Below are 25,242 nucleotides of genomic sequence, written 5' to 3'. Positions count from 1 at the left end.
ACTTTAGGGTCTGACTACTATGTCTGGCCACCCATCACACAGCATCAAACACAAAAGACATATTAGTAAATCCAGAGTTGAAAGTAAGCCCTGCCCCTTCTGCCCGAGGCTCTGCCCCTTCCAGGGCCCAGAGCTGCCCCACACCTTGCCCAGGAGCCTGGCTTCCCTGCGTACCGGTAAGTCCTTTAAGTAACTTTCACCCCTGAGTAAATCACAAGTGTGTTGATTTACTTGAAGAATTTGGTCATATTTAGATAATATTTTTCACATGTTCAATCCATTTTCTCTACGAAGAATAGGATAACATGATTAGAACTAAAGAGTTGGTTTTCCATTTTCAACTGGTATTATTCTTCCTCAATGAAGAAGTAATATTCTGACCAGAATTTATTTTTGAAGGGAAAAGAAAAACTGAAGTTAATGGGAGTTATGAATGCAAGAGGAATGCAGGATCAAACCCTAAAGTACAGGCCCAGACATGCAGCCTCATGTGAATATTAGTATCATTTATACTGTAATAGCACTTAAAATGTCCTAAATACTTATTGAAACAAATTGACCTACTCGTATACAGGCTTCAGAACCATACTCTCTATCATCATGGATTTCATGACATAAAAATAAGTGAAAGAATCATAACGTTTACTTTTTCCAAATACGAATCCCCTCACTATATTTAAAAAGAAAAAATATAGTAACAACATTTTGACTTTCAAATGTTTAAGTTTACTTACAAAGTACTGGTAAGTCTCCCCTGGTAAAAGCTCCTTCAATTATTTTTCTATCAGATAGCTCCATACCAGCATGATGATAAGCCACACCACACATTAAAAGATCTGAAAAAGAAATATTATATCCATTGCCTTTACTATCTTTCGTCAAGCAAGTATTATTAATTCATGTTGGCAAAAATTAGCATTGTTGTACATGGGTGCCAGGTTTGTATAATTTTTGGTGGTGCCCAGAATGGGTCCACGCAGAGCCATCCCATTCATACGACGGACTGGGGCAACTGCCCGGGGCCCCATGCTTTGGGGGGCCCCACGCTTCAGGGGGATGGGGGATCCAGGGTAGCCTGGGGAATTAGTGGGGGGCCTGGCACTGGCAGCAGCAAGCAACCCAGCCACAGCCCACCACTGCTCTGGCCCCTCCCCATCCCCATTCCACCCCTTCCCCCAAGCCCCTGCCCTGCCTCTTTCCAGCTTCCACCCCCCTCCGAGCAACAACGGGAGCCGGTGGGGTGCAGCAGAGTGGGGCACACTGGGGCCGGGTCGCTTACTAACCCCCCAGGCCGTCCTGGACCCTGCGTCCCCCTGAAGCACAGGGACCCCCAAAGTGCAGTAGGCCCAGCTTCCTAAATATTGGTGGAGCACGGGCACCACTGGCTCATATAACTCATTGCCTATGTTGTTGTACTTACCTCTCACTTTGGTATCTTTTGTTGAATTTGCACACTTTTGTAATCTACATAAAAATGAAACAAAAATAATAAGTAGTTTTTAAACCCAAAACTATAAAGCATTTTTACTAATTTATATACAATATGAAGACATACTGTGTTTTTTAAAAAGCACAATGATATCCTATGAAGAACTCTGCCTAATGACATTAAACTTTGATTCCAGCAGTTACACTCATTAAGAGTCATTAGATTTATTCTTCTGTTTAAATTCATTTGTCCTTATTTCTGTCACATCCTTGTGTTTTTCAATACAATCCTATTTCATATCTACATTTTAGAATACTAAAAGGTCACTGTCAATGTATATGGCATAATTTTTAAATTATTTTCTCAGTTATAATTACCTTTTGGATACTTGAAACTAACAGCCGTTTGTTTTCAGAGGACTAAATCCTGTAATCTAAACTCAGGCAAATCTCCCATTGTTTGAGTAATGTCTGTATGTTTAAATAGAGAATTAATATCCAGGAAACTGGGTTGTAAGTCTACAGCACTGCAGCATTTCATGCACTAACTGACCCTGTGGACTCTGCTACCACATACTCAAAGTTCTGTAGCGCACTTTCACTTACTGCTGATTCAAACAGCAGTAAGCCAAAGAGCACTATGGGAGTTTTAGTGCACAGAAACAGATCCACATACAATTTAGTACACAGCAGGCAAGTGTACTGTACATTTTACACCCCAGGTTGCCAAACAATAACCCTCCTTATAGGCAAAACCTAAATTTTATTATTGCACCCTCCCATGGTAAAAATCTACAAGAGGATGACAGTGAGTGACAGAAACTCTATGAAGAGAGCCGTGGAGAAAACACGGAGAGTAACCTCCAAACTGCATATCTGCCAAGGATCCACTAACAAACAACTGCCCCTTCACACTGTTCTTTGAGGCCACTTTCCCTCATTCACTGATCCCTCCCTTTTGTACGACAATCACCCTCAGCAGCAACATGAGTTTATGGGGCTTCTAATGGGTGGCATTAAAGCAACTACAGATTTGTAAGGAATGTTTCCACCAATCTGGGAGGACAGCATGCCACAATGAGTAGTTGACTATCAGCTTCACCAGATCAGACCCCCTCCTGACCAACCTCATGAGAGTTCACTATGAGTCCCAACATCATAGTTCTCTAATATAGCTTCCATAGGTTTGGGGAAAGAAAGAGAATGCTAAAGAGTGACTCTTCTTTTGCATCTCACTTACTTTGTGCAGGTTTCTCTCCACTACATCAACCTAAATGAAGAGGAGCATATGGCCCTGAATAAGTATTGAAGAACTTGGATCTGATTATTTTCCCACAGTAAAAATACTGGGTGCATTGTAAGCTTGTTCATGAATGTTGGGCTATTCATGTCAATATTCTTTGAATATTGATTAATTTAGACTTGGGGAAGAAACATTTATGGACATAATCTTGCAGTACTTTCTCAAGCAAAGTTTCTAGTCACTTCTTCAAACCACTCTGATTTCAATGAGAGTTTTGACTAATTAATTATAATAAATAGTAATAATACTAGTGACTGGGCTCAAAGAGTTTCAAGAACTTCTCAAACAGACATTAATATAGAAGGCTCCTAATAGTTGTTTAATAGCATTTGAAATTCTGAACACAGAATTGTATCATAATTATTATCTCAAGATCCATTTGAAATCTGTTTTTTTTTAAAAAACAGCCTTCAAATAAACTTTAATGTAAGTACTGTTTTAAAATATACATGTAGGTCTCAATTCAGGAAAGTACTTAAGTATGTGCAAATGTCCATCAATTTTACAGAAAACACTTAAGCATGTGCTTGAAATCCCATTGATTTAAAATGGGAATTAAACTCATTCTTAAGCATCCTTCTTGAATTGGGCTTTAATAAATGCATTGAACAAGACACACAGCTCCTATTATTCCTATTATTGTACAGGACTTGTACAAATGAAAATGTAGCTTTGATACAACTGCCTGGTGAAATAAATAATCACTAACAGAAGTTAGGACTGTGTTTACTAAGGACTTGATCCTGCAAAGACTTACAGTATCTTAAATTAGGCATGTGTATCTGTGAGTAGTTCAACAAAACCATATCCAGTGGGACTATTCATATGTGTAAGTCTTTGCAGGCTCACTGGAAATTAATGTTTTTATTCTTCAGAAAACAGGTAATTTAAAATATTAAATGCATTTAATGTTCATGAAAAGTACCCAAAAGACATCCTTCAAAAAGAGATTCCTTTATTTAGAGGAAATAAGTATAGCTCAGTCAACAGAAATGCAAGTTGGATTACACAGTCCTATAAATGTATCTCAACCCTATTCTACAGAGAGCATTCTAGTGGCGAGAAATTCCACAATCCAGTCTGCATGGTCCATTCAGTCCCTGGCCACTAGTGAAATTTCCCAGCAAGGTGGCCAACTGCAATAATGATTTTGAGATATAGATACCTCTCTACTAGAAATTGTATTGAACCCACAAACCCTCTTGACATGGCCCATAGAATGGCTAGAATACACCTCTGCTTTTATTATAGCAGGGACAAAGGACAGACAAGAGGGAATATAAGACGCTCATTAGATTTCCCTTCTAGATGTCTGAATACTAATGTAAGAAGTATGGGGAATAAACAGGAAAACCTAAAAATACTAGTGAATAATCACAATTATGACATAACTGGCATCACAAAGACTTGGTAGGATAATTCACATGACTGGAATATTGGAAAACAAGGTTTCAATGTGTTCAGGAAGGACAGGCAGGGAAAAAAGGGAGGAGGTGTATATCAAAAATGTATACACTTGCACTGAGGCTGAGGTAGAATTGGGAGGCAGACCTGTTGAAAGTCTCTGGGTAAGGATAAAAGGGGTAAAAAAACCAAGTGTGATGTCATAGCAGGGCTCTACAATAGACTACCTAACCAGGAAGAAGAGGGGGGATGAAGCTTTTTTAAAAACTAACTAAATCATCCAAAGCACAGGACTTGGTGGTCATTGGAGACTTCATCTACCTAGGCTAAAACAGGGACAGAACAAGTTAAGAATTACAAACAGTACTGGGTTTACCATGGTACCAGTGGCGCCATGCCCGCATTCCGAAGGGGCCCCAATGTCTGCCTTCAACCCACTCTGCCTGGGTTCTACCTGGACAAGGCCCAACCCACCGCTCACTCCTCTTCACCCCCCTCTCTCCCGCCCAACCCCTGATGTGTGAGTGGTGGGCCGGGCCCCTCCAGGCATGTGGGTCCTGAGGAAGCCTGGCCAGTGCAGGCTAGGCTCCAACTCTGTCTTGGCTGGTTGTGCCACTTCCAAGGGGCCAGAGGGATCCCTGACCAGTCCAAGAAGTGGTGCAGGCTCAGCCCATGCATGGACATAGTCCCTTCAAGCAGGCCGGTGGGTGTGGCTGGGGGGCAGGAAGGGCATGGGGGAGTGGGTCTCTGGAGGGTCTGTGGGTGACACTGGGCAGTGGGGGTTCTGTGGCATACTCATGGGGGAATGAAAACAGATCACCTGCAGATTTCTTTGCTTCCCTTTCACAGGTGATCGAGACGCAAAGGGAAGGGGGTGGCAGCTGAGAACACCCATTAGTTTGGGGGGCAGTGCCCCCAAACAGAGGCAAGGTGTGGGACACACGGACTCACATGCCACTGCCTCCTCCCCTTTCTGCAAGTGCAGAGCTGCCTAACTGAAAAAAGAGGGTGCTGCTCAGAAGATGCCACTTTCTGGGTCCTAGTGCTGGTTGAGTTCCCCTTCTGTGTGCTGGGAGCCATCCTGTTTTCTGTTCAACAGTGAATGTCTATGGTGGGGAAGGGCAGGAGCAGGCTCTGGCTAGGGGGAAAGAGGCAGTGGAGAAGGAAGGGGCATGGGATGGGGATGGGGAAGCAGGGGCAGGGTGGAAGGAAGCAGGTGGGATGAGAAGATGGAGCAGTGGGGAAGGGAAGGGGTATGGGATGAGAGAAGCGGGGGCAGGGGGGAAGCTGGAGCCCAGCATGTGGCATCCCCTTGGCAGAAGCTGGGGCTCCCCTGTTAAGCAGGTCCATCAAACCCTCACCCTGACAAGCCCCACCTCCCCTGCATCCGTACCACCCCGATGAGCCCCCCGATGCCCTCCCTACTGAGCCCCAACCTGCACCTGGACCCCCACCCAAATGAACCCTTGTTAAGTCCCAAACACCTTCACCTGGATCCCCTGCAGAGTCCCATTGCCCCTGCACCTAGAACCCTCAATGAGCTTCTGTGCATTCAGATCTCACACTGAGCCGCCCGCACCCAGACTGCTGCACAGAGAACTTTCTTACCCCAACCTGGACCCCCCACAACAAGTCCCTCTGCACTTGGATCCTACTGCCGGTATGAGCCTGCTCTCCCACACCTGGTGCGCCTGGCACGGAGGGGCAGGGCCCCAAGGTGTTTCTGGGGCAGGCCTGGCACTTGCACTGTCAGCGTGGGGTGCAGCCTCACTTCTGTGTCCCAGTACTGGGTTGCGGGGAGGCTTCAGGGTTATCTCCCATCTCCATGCAACCAGTGGCCTGTACTCCCCACTGCCATGGTGGAGCCTCCACATTTATTTATTGACAAATAACATTTGCAGAATTTTAAAAATATTGTGTGCAGAATTTTACATTTTTTGGTGCAGAATCCCCTGAGGAATATAGGGTGCCATGCAGCTGTGAGGAAGGTGGTGGGCAGTGGGGAGGTCTATGGGTGGGGGGCGCTGAGTGGGCGGTGTGGTGTGCAGGGTGCTGTGCAGTTGTGGTGAGAGGCCAGCAGGGAAGGCCTCTGGGAGGGGTGGGGGCTGGGCATAACGATCTGTGGTAGAGGTCTCTGGGCAACGGGGGCTGGGCATAAGCGTGGGGCACTAGGCAGGGGCTGGAGTGGTGCGGGCCTGCCCCCAAAGGGAAGGGGCATGCTGGCAGCACAGGTCTGGCAGCTGCAGGTTTGTAAACAGTGTCCTCCTGCTGGGCTGCTCCCACTGCACTGTGCCTCATTGCCCCCAGCCCGCCCTACACTCTGGAGACTGACCATCCCACCCCCCTGCAGCTTGCCCCATGGGGGCCCACAAATATGTTTGGCACCAGGCCCACAAAAAGTTAATCCAGCCCCAAGGATTACACAACAGAGTTTGGTTGAAAAAAGTCAGCTTTCGTCAACAAAACAGTACACATTACAACATTTCTTCTGCTGAAAAAATAGTCCTGCTTTATTTCAAGAGGTGCTCCAATCCTCAGGTGCAGAAAAACATGGACACCGGGCATGGAAAGAGCCAGTAAATGAAAATGATAAGAGAGAGAGGCAGGACAAGAAGGAGAGTCAGGAGTAAATTTTAATGGGCCAGAAGCAGTTGACAAAAGTGATGGAGGTGCATAGAGAGATGTTGGAGTCCCTATTCTTACTGCAGGCCTAATACATGTGTGCTTGTCCCTCCCTGCAGCCCATACAGAACTGCTTTCCATGCCCTCCACAAACCTCTCCCACATCTTCCTTGCATCTTTCCAGCCTGTCGCAGTACCCCATTGATTCCATCCCTTCAAATGGGTTCCAAAATTATAGCTGGAGTTACAAAAAGCTATGAGAGTCTACATCAGGAGACTGCCCTTCACTGTTATCTCCCTTTCAACCAAGTGTTTTCTGGGTGTTGTTAATTGATATTTAATAAAAACACACCCGCTGAAAGATAATCTTTATTTGTCTCCTACACACGATGGTTGCTGCTAGAATTAATACACAGTGGCAATTGTAATATTTGCAGACTACAAATCATGGTCAGGAAGCAATTAATCAACATTTTCTTGCAAGGTGGGAAATTGACAAAGCGTGGCAGAGTGCTTTATAGAAAGTCACATTACTAGTGCTCATTGTTAAAATGGTGCCTTAAAGCCTCCCTGATTCAAATAGTGCCCCATTGTGCCCCTCTAATAGCCCTGGTACCTGGCTGCTCAAAATCAGCCACCAAACAATTTTCCTCCACATTCCACTCTGGGGGAAAATTTTCCCCATTAACCTCACAAATACTATGCAGCACAGCAAACTGCTACGACCATGGGAATATTTTCCTCATTTAGGTCTAACCTGCCATAAAGGCAGTGCCTGCAAGATTTTAATCTGCCAAACACACATTCAACAGTCATTCTGCCTATTGTTGAAGTGCTCCTTGCTGCTGCCCAGGTTTCCTATGTAAGGCTTCATGAGACGTGGTAGTAAGGGGTACGTTGGGTGTTTCAGGATCACTATGGGCATTTCAATATCCCCCATTGGAATCTTCTGGTCTGGAAAGAAAGTCCCTGCTTGCAGCTTTCTGTACAGTCCTGAAGATGCATGTCATGCACCTTCTCTGACGTCAATGAAATGACCACAGTGATCTACAAGCACTTGCAATACCATAGAGAAATACCCATTTCTATTGATGTACTCCATCGCAAGAGGGTCCAGCGCCAAAATTGGGATATCCATGCCATTTATCACCTCGCTGCAGTTAGGGAAACCCAGTGCCACAAAGCCATCCACTATTTCACACACATTTCCAAGTGTCACAGTCCTTCATAGCAGGATGAGATTAACGGCTCTTCACAGTTGCGATAACGCAGTCTCAACGGTTGATTTCCCAACTCCAAACTGATCTGCAAGTGACTGGTAGCAGTCTGGAGTTGCCAGCTTTCACACAGCGATCACCACACACCTCTTCACCAAAAGGGCAGCTCTCACAGTTCCAGGAAGATGACTTTCTGTTCTGAAAGTTCTACAGTGGCTGCTTGTCATCCCAGACCCGCATAACAATGTGATCCCACGATTCAGTGCTTGTTTCCTGAGTCCCAAAGAGACAGTCCACTGTGCACAGCTGCTCCTATTTTTACTATTGCTATATTTGAATGCCAAAAGTAATCTGATGTTGTTTCTTTCCAAGGCACATAGCAGGTCAGGCACCTAGGATTCCTGTTCAGCTTATGATATACGGCATGACTAGCCGCGAAGTGTTCATAACAGCGACCACAAAAGTAGAGAGCAGTGCAGGATCCATCCTTTCAGGCAGACATGGCAGGCCCGCAGTAAACAGTAGCCGTTGAAAAATGGCACAAAACTCAGTCAGAAGCCCATGGAATGCTGGGACATAAAAAACTGCATCATGGGACGTTGAGCTCATACCCATCATGCACTGTGAACAATGTTCCCTCTAATTTTTTACATCCATGTGCAGAATAAATTTTGTTATGTGCACCAATATGGAGGTGATGTGTGGTGGGGGTGGAGCTGAGGGGTTTGGGGTGCAGGAAGGGGCTTAGGGCTAGGGCAGAAGGTTTGGGTGTGGGGTGGTGAGGGCGCTGGCTGGGGGGTGCAGGCTCTGGGGTAGGGCCAGGGATAAAAGTTTGGGGGTGCAGGCTGCCCCGGGGCTGCAGCGGGAAGAGAGGACTCCCCCCAGTCCTCTCTTGCTGTAGCAACCTGTGGCCAGGGGAGAGGTGCCTCTCCCCGGCCATGGCAGCTCTGGGGCTGGGGAAGAGGTGCCTCTCTCTGGCCATGGCAACTCCAGGGCTGGGGCCAGGGGAGAGGCACCTCTCCCCGCCCACGTGGCCCTTGATAGCCTGCTGTGTGGCCACACAGCTTAGAGGGAACTTCGACTGTGATCCACTTATGATCCCTCCCAAAACTTCTAGCTGCAGAAGGTGGCAAGTAGCACAGTGGGATAGCTATCCATGGCACACTGCTCTCACTGTCAATGCTAGAGCACCAGCTATGGATGTGCTCCACCGACAGAAGCAGCATTGTGTGAACATGCAAAAGGGATGTAATTATAGTGGTTTTTGATCATTGGCATAACTTGTGTCAACAAAACTCTGTAGTGTAGACAAGGCCTTGGACAAATTAGGTATCTTCAAGTTAGCAAGGCCTGATGAAATACATCCTAGTATACTTAAGGAACTGTCTGAAGAGATCTCTGAACCGTTACGATCTTTGAGAACTAGTGGAGGATGGGAGAGATCCCAGAGGGCTGGAAAAAGTCAAATATAGTACCTATCTATAAAAAGGAGAATAAGGGCAAACAGAATTATAGACCAGTCAGCTTAACTTTGGTACACAGAAACATAATGGAGCAAATAATCAAACAATTTGTAAGCACCTAGAAGATAATAAGGTGGTAAGTAAGAGTCAACATGGCTTTGTCAAGAAAAATCATGTCAAACCAACCTAATATCCTTTGATAGGGCAACAAGCATTGTGGAAGGAGCCGGGGGGAGAGGGGGGGAAGCAGAACATGCGATATACCTTGACTTTAGTAAGGCTTTTGATTCTATCTCACATGATCTTCTCATAAGCAAACTAGGAAACTACAGCCTACATGAACCTACTACTTCCAACCTGCACAACTGGTTGGAAACTGTACTCAGAGTAGTTATCAATCCTTCACAGTAAAGCCTGGAAAGGCATATTGAGTGGGGTCCTAAAGGGATTTGTCCTGAGTCCTGTTCTATTCAGTATCTTCATAAATGGATTGAGAATGGCATAGACAGTCCACTTACAAAGTCTGTGGATGATACCAAACTGGGAGGGGTTGCAAGTGCTTTGGAGAACAGGATTAGAATTCAAAATAATCATGACAAACTGGAGAAAAAGTCTGAAATAAATAGGATGAAATTCAATAAAGACAAATGCAAAGTAGTCCACTTAGGAAGGCATAATCAGTTGCACAAATACAAAATGGGAAATGACTGCCTAGGAAGGAGTACTGCAGAAAAAGTTCTGGGGGCTATAATGGATCACCAAGTAAACGTGAGTCAACAATGTAATACTGTTGCAAAAAATAAGCAAACATCATTCTGGGATGTTGTGAAGGGTAGCATCCTGCTCCTTTCTCTTCTGTAAATGCAAACTGCACAGAGACATTCTGTTCAAACAACTTATGCAATTTATATACAGTGTTCTCCCTACCACCTTTACAAATGTGTGCAGCTCTACATTTACAAGCATACAGCCCTTAACTCACTGAGCCAAGGAGGGGAGACAGAAGTTATCTTCCCATTGATATCTCTTCTGGCTCTGGCTCTCAAAAGCCTACCAGTGTCTTTCTTCTCTAAGCATTTCCTGCCTGTGCCTTTTCTACGTACTGGGATAAGACAATTAGCCTTCGGGGCTTTCCTCAGCCCATTCCAGTCTATCAATTAGGCAAATATTTGCCCCTCAGGTTTACTCCAGGGTGATATAATTGGAGATCCAGCAATCAGAATTCTGGTACAGCTGCGGCTGCCAAACACTTAGTAATAGATGTACTATCAGGAGTGGTGTGAGCAAGACAAGAAGTAATTTTTCCACTCTACTCAGCTTTGATAAGGTCTCAGCTGGAGTCTTCTGTCCATTTCTGGGCACCACCCTTCAGTTAAGGTGTGGACAAATTGGAGAAAGTCCAGAGTAAAGCAACAAAAATGATTAAAGATATAGAAAACATGACCTATGAGGACAAATTGAAAAAAAATAGGTTTGTTTAGTCCGGAGAAGACTGACTAGGGTCCTAACAGTCTTTGTGTATGTAAAAGGTTATTATGAAGAAGGCGGTGATATATTGTTCTCTATATCCACAGAGGACAGGAAAATAAATAATGGGCTTAAATTGCAGCAAGGGAGAGTTAGGACAGACATTATGAAAAACTTGCTAAACTATAAGGGTAGTTTAGCACTGAACTAAGTTATCTAGGGAGGGTGTGGAATCTTTGTTTCTGGAGGTTTTTAGGAACAGGTTAGACAAACACCTGTCAGGGATGGTCTAGATAATACTTAGCCCTGCCACAGTGTAAGGACTGGACTAGATGACTTATCGAATTCCCTTCCAGCTCTACATTTCTATGGTTAGCAACTACAAGAAATATACATATACCTTTGTTTCTGTTCCACAGTCATAATAAATTTAGCATCTTTTGCAAGAACTGAAGCAGCCTGCTGTACTCCTTTTCTTGTGGCACAAAACTATAAATAAGAAAATACCTTTTTTGCATTAATTGTACTAAGAAGAAAACCAAGAATTTCAAAAGCATTAAGAGAAAAATGTATTATACCACAAGGGTTGGTTTTTGTTCAGAGTATGTTTGTATAACACTAGCTATTTTGTAGTTAAGTGTTAAGTCAAATTTGAATTCTGTTTGGTTGCTACTGCAGGGAAATCCAAGAACTATTTTGCGAAGCTTCACAGGTCGATGACTTTCATCTATTTTCAGACATACAGCAGGTCTCATACCATCTGAAAGCCATTCTGCAATCTTTAAAGAACAAGGAAGCAAGTTAAAATGATGCTTGAAAATAATGCCTCTGTTATTATACATCTTCTCTTCAAACTACAGCACATACATAATAAAGAACTGGGAAGCAACTATTTTTACTGCCCCATATGCCCTATAACGTTGACAAAGAGAGTTTACATGTTAAGTCCTTTTTGTCATGTCTAAAAGAATGAATACACTTGAAAATAATTTCTTCACTAATGAGCAGACCAAATTCTGTTCCAAATTACACAGGTACTATTGAAATAAAAATCTGTCCCCAGGCTTTTGTGACTTGTGTTAGCACCCTTAAAATTGTAATTAAAAATATCAAAACGTCAATACTTTATCAATTTTTGGTTGATATTTCCATATTGTTGGGGCCAGAAGTTGTATCTGTGTTCATCAAGACAGCAGCATTCAGTTGAGAGCCCAGAAATTACAACTTTATTTTAAAATTCATGTCAAGCTCATTTTACAGCTTTACTCACTTTTCTTTATTTAAGTTTAGAACATAAGAACAGCCGTACCGGGTCAGACCAAAGGTCCATCTAGCCCAGTATCCTGTCTACCAACAGCGGCCAATGCCAGGTGCCCCAGAGGGAGTGAACCTAACAGGCAATGATCAAGTGATCTCTCTCCTGTCATCCATCTCCACCCTCTGACAAACAGTCTAGGGACACCATTCCTTACCCATCCTGTCTAATAGCCATTAATGGACTTAACCGCCATGAATTTATCCAGTTCTTTTTTAAACGCTGTTATAGTCCTAGCCTTCACAAGCTCCTCAGGTAAGGAGTTCCACAAGTTGACTGTGCGCTGTGTGAAGAACTTCCTTTTATTTGTTTTAAACCTGCTGCCTATTAATTTCATTTGGTGACCCTTAGTTCTTGTATTATGGGAATAAGTAAATAAGTTTCTCAAATGAAGTTCCTCAGGATTCTCAAATGAAGTGAATAGTCTAAAGAACTTCTGCTTTTACAACCGATGTAAAAGGAACAAATATTTTTAAAAAAGTAATTAAGAACTGTAACGCTTACATCCTCAGCATTTGGGATTGTTGCAGAAACAGCCACAAATCTCATGGGAGTAAGCATGGCAGGATTCTCTGAGATACGTGAAAGAGAAGACTGTATAGTCTTCATCCGACTGACTACAACCTCAAGTGTTGCACCACGGCTTTCATCTTTCACAACATGTACCTATTAAAATATTTAAAGACATCTGTGAGATAACATTGCTTACTTTTTGCATTCTAACCCACAAATATGTTAAAATAAATATATAACATTGTTATACTTCCTAAAAGTTTTCTTTTTTTCCATGTATAAACAGACTATAAAAATCACTACCTCGTCAATGAGGAACAGTCGTACCAGTTGGACTAAAGAGTTGTCTCTCCATTTTCTAGTCATGCTATCCCATTTTTCCTTGGGGGGGCGGGGTGGAGGTGGGGGGGGAAGAAGAGGCAGAAGAAATTATGAAAAACAGATTCCAAAAGTAGTAGCAGAGAGAGACCTTAAACATGACCAAATTTTTATGATAAAAAAACTGTAAAGTTCTGATGAACTAATGCTATTTATTTTGCATTTGACACATTATTATTTTATTACTAATTATTGTTTATATAGTACTCCTGAGGGCATTCTGCACCAAAAAATTAAAATTCTATGCATAATATTTTAAAATTCGGCAAATTTTATTTGTCAAATAAATATGGAGACTCCAGCATGGCATTGGGGAGCACAGGCCACTGACTGCACAGAGGTTGGAAATCACTGTGCAGCTCCCCCCACTCAGACATGGACTCAGCGGTGAGGCTGCACCCAACCTTGACACAATGCAAGGAGCAGGCCTGCCCCAGAAACACCCTGCCCCTCCATGCCAGGTGCACCAGTTGTGGGCAGGCAGGCTCAGCAAGGCAGGATTCAAGTGTGGAGGGGCTTAGTGGGGGGGGGGTCCAGGTGTGGGTTAAGAGGGTTATGTGTGGGGCAATCTGGGTGCGGGAAGCTCAGTGGGGAATCTGGGTGTGGAGGGGATCTGGATTCATCGGAGCTTGTTGGGGTTTTTTGGGTGCAAAGTAATTGGACTCTGCAGGGGGTCCAGGTGAAGGTGGTTGGGGTCTGGATGGGTCTCAGTGGAGGGCCAGATGCTGGGGGAGTGGGACTCAGTGGGGGTGGGGATCCAGGTGCAACTGGTTGGGGCTCAGTGGGGTGGGGATCTGAGTGCAGGTAGCTTGTCGTGGTGGTCCAGGTGCAGGGGGAGTGAGGCTAATTGGGGGAGGGAGGTTCTAAGTTCAGTGGGTGAGGCTTGGTGGGAGGGTCTGGGTCTGACGGGTTCTGGATGCATGGGGGTTGGGTGGATGGGCGAGCAGCTACCTGTATAGGGATTCCTGCCCCTGCAGCTGAGGAGCGATGGTTGCAGAAAGTGGGAGAGGGAGTTTGCAGAGCTTCCTGCAGCCAGGGGATAAATCTGGGGGTGGGTCTGACCTGGCCCCAGATGCCATGCAAGGGAAGAGGAAGTCCCATCCTCCCCAGCCCAGCCCGGACTAGCAGCTGAGCCCCGCACAGGGTAGGAGACACCAGCCAGGTCTTCCCCAGTACTGCTTCCTGCCCCCCAGTGATTTACCTCTCTGCCGGTGGCCCAGGGCACCCAAAACATACTGCTGGGGAGAGAGTCGCATGACCGCTCTTGTGGCTTCCCTTTGCTTCCCTGTCAGAAAGTCATTTTTCAGCATGGAAACAAAGAAATCTGTGGAGGGTCATAAATTTTGCATGTGCGCAGTGGCACAGAATTCCCCCAGGACATATACAGCACTAAAAGTATGCATGGCAGTTTACAGGCAAGTAAAACGACCTTACAATTATACTGAAAGTTTCCAATCTCTATAAAACAAGGGGAAGCCCCGGAAGCATACCTACATTAGCTAGACTACATGCAGCAAATTATTTCTACAATACATTTTTCTTCAGATTTTTGGTTTAGAAAAAAGATCAATAAAACAAATAGCAAGTTATATATGAAACCTACTGGTGTGGTCGTAATAATGTGAGCATGTTGTATTTCAAATAAATCATCCATCACTGTATCTCCTGTCAATTCTTTACAGCTGAGCCCAATAGGTCCAAATTTATCTTTCCAATCATCAAAACGCTGACTGCACAGAGCTTTTATTGGAGCCACTAAAAATAATACAAAATTGAGGGATTATGCTGAGAAAAGTAAAGGATTTTAAAACAAAATGTCAAATGTATTGCTTAAGCTGCTAAATGCCTGAGTTTTGGGGGAAAAATTCTTGAGCAAAGCTAAAACCAGGACACCTTAATTAACATGTATATTAAAATTTACCCATTGAGTTAACGATGGCATTACTCTCTTCTGTCTAGACCAGTTCTGATCTCTGGACTATAGTTCTTCCCTGCCCACAAAGAGAGACAAAAGACTTGAACATCCCTCTGGAACACACCTCTTTATACCAAAATGCCTAGTGCCCTCTCATAATCCTCGGCTGTTTTCTGACTCCCTCAGGAGAATAAAAACCCAGCTGACAGAGCCAGACTCTCACACAAACACAAGAAAACACAGGAAAAGCACTCCTAGCAGCCACATAATAGATTAATATACAAAGGACAACCTCACTCCAAATTAGAGCTTGATTTCTCTGGGGCACTCTTTAATACACACACAGGAAAAGTCTTCATAATAGAAAACATGATCCACAAACTGCAAAGTTAGAGTCGGTTTCCTGTAGGATCCCATCTAGACTCCGTACAGAGCTATTTGTAATCATGGGGGTGTAGGGAAGCAAGCCTGAAGTCATCATCAGGCACAGATTCATATACTGAGTCTTCTGCAACACTGACATTTTTCCTGAGGACGCCAACACAAATCATATCTTCCCTAGGTGGTGGCTGATTTCTAAAATATCACAAAATGAAATGTCCCTGATTCCCCACACTGACATACAAGTAGCAACAGATACAAGCCTTTAGGGATGGGTAGCTCATATAGAAAATGCCGTGCATCAGGACCTTTAACCAGTAAAATAAGTGATCTATCAAGGACATTGAAGCAGGAGTAATAAAGTTTGTCCTGTTGCAACTGCATTCTAGGCTAGGTAGTCAGAGTCCAGTTGGAAAAAAGCAACCACAACAGTATACATCAACTGGCAGGGCAGGGGGAAGGGGGGAAGCAAGTACCAGGAGTAAAGCTGTTCAGATAAATCAATTTCCTGATTCAGTGGTCAGCATGTCAGTCATCTGCATTGCTAGGAAACCACTACCACCAAATTCTTGTTAAGCCACAAGCAAATAAATCCAGGAAAATCTTGGGTATCAGTAACAATTTTGAGGGGCAGTTTCTCCATCCTTCCCAAGTCTAGGTGGGGGGAAATGGCGGAGATAAAGAGCCACCAGTGGCATCCTAGTCCTCAGCCACCCAGACCCAGTGGCATCCTCAGTTAAAGTAGAGGGGAACAACTCCTTCACAGATCTTATGCCCCTGACATGTCCACTCTCTCTCTTTATGCCCCAGTGCAGAATGCTGTAGAACTATCTCCACCAGCAGAGAACTCCCTTCTCCACAGTTTAAATCCACTTTGCACTGATTGGGACAAGGAAAGGTCCTTTGATAAGGAACAATATCATAACTCTAAACTTCAAGTGATCTGACTCCATCTACTGTCAGCAAGGAACTGTAATACACATGTATAAAAAAGTACTAAATTTGTGGTTTGCAATGTTGTCGCAGCTTTGTTGGTCCCAAGATATTATAGAAAGAAGGTGGGCGAGATAATATCTTTTATTGGACCATCATCTTCTGTTGGTGACAGAGGCAGCTTTCAAGCTTACACAGAGCTCTTAAATCTGAAGATATTACCTCACCCAACTAAGCTAGTAACCTTTGTAAATGCAAAGTTGACCATTTAACATAAGACTACTAAATATGTTGAATTGTGCCAAACTGCATGTGGCTTTACAATGTGGACAAATCAAAGGTAGGGGAAAAAGTCACCAGTCTCATTTGATCTACATGAAGATAGAAAACTTCTTTCTCCAAAAAGAAAAACAGAATGACAGATCAAGAGATATCATTACCTTCAAATATACTAATTACATTTTATTTTTGTTATAATTAAATCAATGCAAATAACTCTTAACCTTGCCTGCTTTGTCCTGTAGATTAGGAAAGAAGAAATGGTTAATGGGAAGGCCGTGTCATGGTCTAGTGGACAGACCAATGGACTAGGATTCAGAAGACCTTGATTCTATTCCTGGTTGCAGCACTGAGCAAAGCATTCCCAGTGCCTCTCTTCACAGTCTCTCTCTATTCAGGCTATAAGCTCTTCCAGGCAGGGACAGTCTTTTACTATATGTACAAGCAGAGCCTAATAAATGGTTCCCAATCTCACTTATGCAATACAAAGATAAATAATTATAATAATAGTTGTCATGGTAATACAAATACATGATTATAACAACAACCCTGATACAATACATACGTTTTATGAAGTAGGCCTCACTTAGTTGTCATCACATATTTAAGTTCAAGCTTATTAAAGGTAACCAATAAGTGTACATAACAAAATGTAAAAGTTGAAATAATTTTCTATCATTGCTACTAGCTAATAATTAATTGTTTAAAATTAGCATAATACTCACTATAGACAATTTTAATATTTAACCAAGGCATCGGCACTTCCATTAGTAACCTTGTAATAGCTAGTTCGAACATTACAGTTTTTCCAGAACCAGTCGGAGCACAAATCACAAAATTCCTATCTGTGTAAAGAATCTAGGAAAGAATTAGAAAACAGTGAATATAATGAAGCTATTCAATATATACCTATTCATTCATTCAGACAGAACTGTGAAGGAAAAAAATTACACAGGAGGGATCATTAAATTGATATATATACACCAGTGAATGACTGCTGGTATGACACAACATGTTTTTTCTAAAGATTAGATATTTTGTATGAGATGAGAACTTAACTTTAAATAATGGCAAAAGAATAAAGAATGTCTTTTTCTATGCCTAGCTGCCATTGAAATATTTATTAAAGAGATGCCATACACCTATAACTATGATGTAGTGATGTACTGTCGTCACAAACACAGAAATGCCAGTCTCTAGACTCAAATTACTGCTGTACAAATAGACCATTGTCAATGTGCAACTATTAGCAAAGAGAGGCTCATTATAAAGTTGTATTAATTTTGCTGTTACAAAAATTTTAAAGACATTCCTGTAGTCTTTTTATAATTTCTGTATCTATTAATGCCAATACTGGTAAAAAGACCACTTTAACAGAATTCTGAGTTTTAAACAACTTTTATGGAGAAAGATATTATAAAAACAAAATAAGTGAACACAGTTCCCTATTTAGGCACATATTAATTTAAAATATTAAAATAAACTTTCTCAGCAGACTCATGAAGTTTATTTGAATCAAGGAAAATAGTTACCTTTTTGCTGCTGAAAATAAATGTTGGAAAACTTGCTTGCTATTTTTATACTAGGGAGTTGCACACTTTGTTGCTTCCGTAGAACAAGCTCATTACATTCACCAGGAACTTGTATCCCTACATCCTCCCCCACAACTCCCTGCATGCCACCCTCCCATCCCCTTCTATTTTAGGGACTTGCTGAACCTCCCCATCCCCCTTCTTCTTGCCTCTGCGTGTTACCGATTCTCCTCCCTACCAGAGATTCATGCCCCACATCTCTTACTAAGAGCACTGTATGCACCCTCAGTCCCCCTATTACTCATTCCCCCCCCCATTCTCTTCCCACCAAGGATTCTGTGTGCCCCCATTTCTCCCACCCCAGTGGCTCTTCGTGCACCCCCCATTCCAGGTTCCCTCATTTTACCCTCCCCCATGCCAGGGATTTTGCAAGTATCACCACTCCATCCCTTCTCCCATGCCTCCCCATTTCCCGCCCCCCAACAATCTTATTCTCCTTTTCTTTCTCTTTCAGGGTGTCAACATTTTAAAATTGTACAGTAACTCCTCACTTAATGTTGTAGTTATGTTCCTGAAAAATGTGACTTTAAGTGAAACAATGTTAAGCGAATACAATTTCCCCATAAGAATGAATGTAAATGGGGGGGGTTAGGTTCCGGGGAACTTCTTTTTGCCATACAGTACAATAGTTAGGAGGTGCCCCCACCTTACCCTACACAGGCACAGCCCACTGGCACTGGAAACAATGAGGCAGGCAAGGAGGCTGAAGGTGCTGTAGGCTAGGAGAAGCACGTTGTGCAGCAGCAGCGGCAGCTTCCCCTACTCTGCAAGCACCAGAGGTGGGGGGCTCAACCCTCGGCCCGCCCATGCCACCCCTTCCCCCAAGCCGCCACCCGTAACCCCTCTTCTTCCTCCTGCTCCTCCTCCTCCCCCACCTTTACTCCCCTGCCTCCTGCCCTTGGCAATCAGCTGGCTTGCAGCATTCAGGAGGCAGGGGCGAGGACATGGCACACAGGCTCCCGGTCCCTCCCCTGCCTCCTGCACACCACAAGCCAGCTGATTGCCGTGGGCAGGAGGCCGGGGGAGGAGGGGGAAGGTGCTGATCCGCGGGGTCTGACGGCAGGCGGAAGGTGCTGGGGCAGGGGGGCACATGTAGGGGAGCTGATAGGAGGGCTGCCAGCTGTGGACAAAGTAGGCAGCCAAACGACGTTATAGCGAAGCATTGCACAACTTTAAATGGAGCATGTTCTGTAATTGAGCAGGGATATAAGATCAAAACAATGTTAAGAGAGAAGACATTAAGTGGGGAGTTATTGTATTAGGAGAATTGGCAGAACTAAAATAAGTGGAATATTTTAATGGCTGCTATCAACCAGTTCTTTGATCTATAGACAATTAAGAGGTTCTGCCCATGGATGCCTATAATATGCCCTGAAAATTCAGAATTGATCAGATAAAATGTTCAGGAGTTATCAAATTACATCCAAATCAGAAAAATGTCATCAAGCTGAGTAAGGCCTCACAAGCTTGGCCAGTTGATCAAAAACAAGTAACTATATTCTGTAGTTGAACATAATATTTCTTCAATATACAGTTAATTGCAATGACTGTTATGAATATATGAGGCTAAGTGAATATTATTTTGTAATTAAGTCCTTTCATGTTTAAAATTACTAAGCCAAATTTATGAACTACTTAAATCATAAAAAGAGAGGGTTATTCACCTTGTGCAGTAACTGAGGTTCTTCAAGATGTGTATCCCTGTGACTGTTCCACTTCAGGTGTCAGTGCGTCTCGGAGCTGTTGATTGGAGATTTTTGGTAGCAGTGCTTGGTTGGGACGTGCATGCACAGAAGCTGTCTTGCGGCCATTGGAATCTCATCCAGCATGTGCACAGCCCGACCCCTTCAGTTCCTTCTCTACCAGAGCCCTTGTATTGAACTCCAAAATAGAGGGGAGGAGGGTGGGTAGTGAGGTACCACAGGGGGACACACCTCAAAGAACCTCAGTTACTGCACAAGGTGAGTAATCCTCTTTTCTTCTTCAAGTGCTGTCCCTGTGGGTGTTCCACTTCAGGTGTTTGTAGAACAGTGGCCCCTATGGTTGGGGGGACTTTGGAGTTATATACATAGTGGAGGAAAGGACCATTAGGCCTAGCATGGCATTAGCTCGTGAGTGTTGTATAACTGCGTAGTGTTTAAAGAATGTATGTTCTGAGGCCCAAGTAGTAGCTTTGCAGATATCTGCGATTGGTACGTTGTTCAGGAAAGCTATGGATGCTGCCATGGAGTGAGTAGAATGGGATCTGATCTCCTTTGGTGGCTCTCTTATTTTTTTGATAACATAAGCGAATGCAGCTTGAGATCCACTTAGATAGTCTCTGCATAGATATAGCTGAGCCCTCGGATCATTCTGTTTTCGAGATGAAGAGTCTCAGGAATTTGTGAAAAGACTTTGTTCTATCCAGGTAAAATGCTATTGCTCTAACGTCTAGAGCAGGGGTGGACAAACGTTTTGGCCCGAAGGCCACATTGGGGAATAGAAATTGTACGGAGGGCCATGAATGCTCACAAAATTGGGGTTGGGGTGCGGGAGGGGATGCGGGCTGTGGCATGAGGCTGGGGGTGAGAGGTTTGGGGTGCAGGAGGATGCTCCGGGCTGGGATTGAGGGGTTTGGAGAGCAGGAGGGGTATCAGGGCTGGGGCAGAGGGTGCAGGCCCCAAGCAGTGCATACCTCAAATGGCACATCCCTTCTCTGGCTTCTATGTGGAAGCACGGCCAGGCAGCTCTGCACGCTGCCCCATCCACAGGCACCGCCCCTGCAGCTCCCATTGGAACGCATAGGAGCCGGACTGGGGCCACGCCGCACATGGTGCGCCCCCCGACCCAACTCCCCAGCCAGAGCGCTAGAGTGCGGTTGAGCCCCGTGGTGCGGCTCATGGGCTGGATCCAGACGAGGGCCGTAGTTTGCCCACCCCTGGTCTAGAGCATGTAACATGGCCTCCTATGTGCTTCTGTGTGTTCTGGGATAGAAAGTGGGGAAATTAATAGATTGGTTGATATGGAAAGATAATGCTATTTTCGGGAGGAATTTGAGTGAGGTCGCAGTGTGACCTTGTCTTTAAAGACGACAGTATTTGATGGATGGGCCATTAGTACACCTATCTCGCTTACTCGTCTTGCGGAGGTGATAACCACACAGAATGCCACCTTCATTGACAAATACTACCCAGAACAAGTGGCCAGTGGTTCAAAGGGTGGTCTAGTTAGGCCTTTGAGAACTAGGTTTAGATCCCAAGTAGGCATGGGTTGGCATACTTCTGGGTAAAGATTCTATAGGCCAGTGAGAAACTGCTTGGTGGTCGGGTGTGCAAATACCAAGAATCCATCGATTTTATGATGGAAAGTGGTGATCGTCGCAAGATGTACTTTAGAGCCTGTGGACAGCCTGGAGTTCTTTAGCTCTAAGAGGTATTTTAGCACTAGTGATAGTGGTGTAGTGTTGGGAGTGAACTGTTTTTCTGACTCCATATGGAGAATCTTTTCCATTTTTGTAGGTAAGTATTGCGTGTGGATGTATGTTTGCTATTCAATAACATGTTTGACTTGCTCCGAACAGTTTAATTCATGTTGCTGGAACCATGAAGGAGCCATGCTTTCAGATGGAGTTTCTCCAGGTTTGGATGGAGGATCTAACCATTGGCATGCGAGAGGAGATCTGATCTCAAAAGTGCAAACTGTCATGCGCATCAGGTAAGGATACCAGGACTGTCTGGGCCACACTGGGGCTATCAGTATGATTTTGGCATTGTCATTCTGAATCTTGTGTAGGACTTTGGGGATTAGCAGAATTGGTAAGAATGTATATAGAAGCACTGTGTTCCATGTGAGGAAGGCATCCCCATAGGATTGAGGATCTAATCCTGCTCTTGACCAGAATAGGGAACATTTGTGATTCTGTGATGTTGTGAATAGGTTGATGGTGGGAAAACCCCATCATTGGAATATATGTTGTAGGACTGCGGGATTTATTTCCCATTCATGTTCCTGAGAGAACTGTCTGCTTAAAGTGTCCCCTGTGCTATTTTGACATCTGGGAAGATAGAAGGCTGAGATGTCAATATGGTGATGAATGCACCAGTTGCATAGTTTTATGGCCTCAGTACCAAGGAAATGGAATTGTACTTCCCCTTGTCGATTGATGTAGAACATGCATGTGATATTGTCTATCATCACCTGTACTGTTTTGTACTTTATGAATTGAAGGAAATGGAGGATGGTGTTCCGTACTGCTCTCTGTTCTAATAAGTTGATGTGGAGATGTGTCTCCACTGCCGACCATCTGCTGCGGATTGCATGATGATCCAGGTGTGCACCCCAACCTATCAATGAGGCATCTGTTGTGATAATTATTGATGGAGGTTCTTGATAAAAGGGGATCCCTGAGCAGAGATTCTCCTGCTTTGTTCACCACTGAAGGGATTCTAGGACTCTAGGAGGTGGTGTTAAGGTCTTGTTCAGGCTGTGTTTGATGGGCTTGTATAGTGAACTCAGCCAGCTTTGGAGACAATGCATATGTAATCTGGCATGCTTTACTACGAATGTGGTGGCTGCCATATGTCCTAGCAGCTGTAGACAGTTTCTTGCTGTGATTCGCGGAGTGGTGTAAACTATCTCTGAGGGTTTTTTTATTGCCAGAATTCTGTTCTGTAGTAGAGATGCTCTGGCTTGAACTCAATCAAGGGATTCTCCAATGAAGTCTTGTTGTTGCGTGCACATCAATGTCGATTTTTGTATGTTTAATTGCAGTGCTAGTGTTTGGAAGAGGGCAGTAGTCCATTGGGTGATTTCTGCCATCGCTATCTGAGTGGGGCCTTACAGGAGGCAGTTGTCTAGAAACAGGAAAAACATGATCCCTTGCTTATGCAGGTGCACTGCGATGACCACAAGGGGTTTGGAGCAGTGTGGTGCAGTGGACAGGCTGAATGGGAGCATCCTGTATTGGTAGTGCTCGCATCCTACTGTAAAGTGGAGGAATCGTCTCTGTGCTGGGTGTATGGTAATGTGAAAATACGTGTCTTGTAGATTGAGGGCTGAAAACCAGTCCCCCTGTTCCAGCACTGGAATTATTATGCCTAATGTGACCATCTTGAATTTTTGGGAGCGGATGAACTTGTAGAGTTTTTGTAGGTCTAGTATGGGTCACCACCCTGTTTTTCTTTTAGGTCAAAAAATAGTGGGAATAGAAGCCCTTTCCTCTGTATTGCGTAGTGTTGGTTACACAGTTCCTACTTGCAGTAGATGATTTACTTCCTGCCTTAAGAGGTGCTCGTGAGAAGGGTCACTGAAGAGGGATGGGGAAAGAGATAGAGTAGGTGGGCAAGAAATAAAGGGGATGGCGAAGCCCGATCTTATGATCTCTAGGACCGAACGGTCCTTCATGGTGGACTTCCATGCTTGGTAAAAAGGTCTCAGCCAATAGCCAAATGGGCGAAGTGGCGCTGTCTTGAGGCCGTTCAGACCCTCAACCAACCATTCAAAATCGCTGTTTATTAGGCAGCGGTTGTGACACCACTAGTTGGGGTTGTGATGGTTGATGTCTTTGTGGTCTGTTTTGCTATCTGTTGGTTTCATAAGGTCTGGGATTCTGACGATTAAATGGTGTATCCCTAAAACTGTGATAAGGTTGGTAACACTTCCTTTTAGCAAGTGGTGTATAAATGTCCAGCCTGCGGAGTGTCGCACATGAGTCTTTCATGAAGTGTAGCACCTCATCGATCTTAGATGAGAATAGTTTTTCTTTGTCAAAGCAGAGGTCTTCCAACTCGAGTTGCAGTTCTTTTGGGATGCCAGAAGACAGGAGCCAAGAGACTCTGCACATTACAATTGCTGTGGCTGTGGTACGCACTGCCATATCAGCAGCATCCAGGGAAGCCTGTAAGGCAGTGATGGCCACCAACTGTCCTTCAGTTAGTAAGGTCTTGAATTGTGTTTGTCCTGGGGAAGGTCATTTGTGAACTCGAATAGCTTCCCATAGTTGTCGTGGTCATACTTTGCCAGAAGGGCACTGTAATTAGCGTCCCTAAATTGAAAAGTGGACAATGTGGAAGGTCTACTTCCTTCCTAGGAGGTCCAGTCTTTTGTGGTCCTTATCAAGAGGTGTGGATTTAGAGTGAGGCTGTTTGGATCAATGGTTGCTGCGTCAACTACCAGTGAGTTTGGTGTCAAGTGGGAAAAGAGGAAGTCCATTCCTTTGGCTAGCATATATTTTCTATTGGCCCTTTTGCATGCAGGCAGGATGGTGGCTGGCATCTGCCACACTGTTTCGGCAGGTTCCAGAATGGCCTAGTTTACTAGGAGTGCAATTTTTGAGGACAAGGTTTGCAAAACGTCAAGCAATTTATGCTGATGTTCTTGGACTTATTCCAATGGATATATCCTGGCTCAGCACAATTCTCTTAAACAGTTCTTGAAACTGTTTAAAATCATCCATCATTGTAGGTGGAGGTGGCATAACAGCCTTGTCAGGAGATGAAGAAGAGTTGTGAGTTGGTGATACATTTTCTTGACCTGTTTCTTCCTCGAGCTCCTCTGCTATATCCTCTGGGGCAATGGATGTAATCACAGGGGATAGTGGAGGAGACCCAAGTTCACTTTGGGTGGTAATGAGGTTCTGGCATAGTGGGCTCTATCTTCTGCCCATGGGTCCCATGGCGGCCACTGCATGGGGAATGCCATGAGGGGACACATATAGGGTTGTCCATACCATGGGTGAATGGGCTATGGTGGCTACAATGTTCCTCCAGTTGGTACCTGGTACCGACAGTGCCATGGGAGACATGGGCTGTGTAGTGATGCTCCGTGGGGAAGATCCGTCGGTGCTGAGAAGAAGGGGTAATAGGGGTACCAAAGATATCAAGATATCCCTCTGTGTGAGGAATTGCTGTGGTGCTGATGGAGCAGTGTTCCCTCTAATTTTTCCCACACATGTGCAGAATGAATTTTGTTATATGCACCAATATGGAGGTGATGTAACACACATCACCTCCATATTGGTGCACATAACAAAATTCATGTGGTGGGGGTGGGGCC

General features: G+C 44.3%; 1 protein-coding gene across 19 annotated transcripts in view; it reads right to left on the bottom strand.

Annotated features, from left to right (window-relative positions):
• The window catches only part of HFM1 (helicase for meiosis 1), a 105,073-nt gene that overhangs the window by 65,795 nt on the left and 14,036 nt on the right, over positions 1–25,242 (bottom strand). For 14 of the 19 annotated variants that reach the window (XR_005583993.1, XM_039486101.1, XM_039486100.1 and 11 more), the window contains 9 exons: positions 17,344–17,476; positions 14,714–14,865; positions 14,312–14,395; positions 13,036–13,113; positions 12,724–12,885; positions 11,483–11,683; positions 11,305–11,393; positions 1,421–1,464; positions 735–836 (listed from right to left, as the gene is read on the bottom strand). Coding sequence is in view for 18 of the 19 variants with exons in the window: in XM_039486101.1 (XP_039342035.1) it covers positions 735–836; positions 1,421–1,464; positions 11,305–11,393; positions 11,483–11,683; positions 12,724–12,885; positions 13,036–13,113; positions 14,312–14,395; positions 14,714–14,865; positions 17,344–17,476 (1,045 nt within the window). In the remaining variant the exon portion in view is untranslated. The remainder of the gene's footprint in view (positions 1–734; positions 837–1,420; positions 1,465–11,304; positions 11,394–11,482; positions 11,684–12,723; positions 12,886–13,035; positions 13,114–14,311; positions 14,396–14,713; positions 14,866–17,343; positions 17,477–25,242) is intronic. The other 5 variants (XM_039486107.1, XM_039486118.1, XM_039486115.1 and 2 more) reach the window with 3 other exon arrangements.

Source organism: Mauremys reevesii, linkage group 8 (genome assembly GCF_016161935.1).
Source record: "Mauremys reevesii isolate NIE-2019 linkage group 8, ASM1616193v1, whole genome shotgun sequence".
NCBI lineage: Eukaryota > Metazoa > Chordata > Testudines > Geoemydidae > Mauremys > Mauremys reevesii.
Note: the sequence above shows the minus strand (reverse complement) of the source record. Positions and strands in the feature narration are given on the sequence as shown.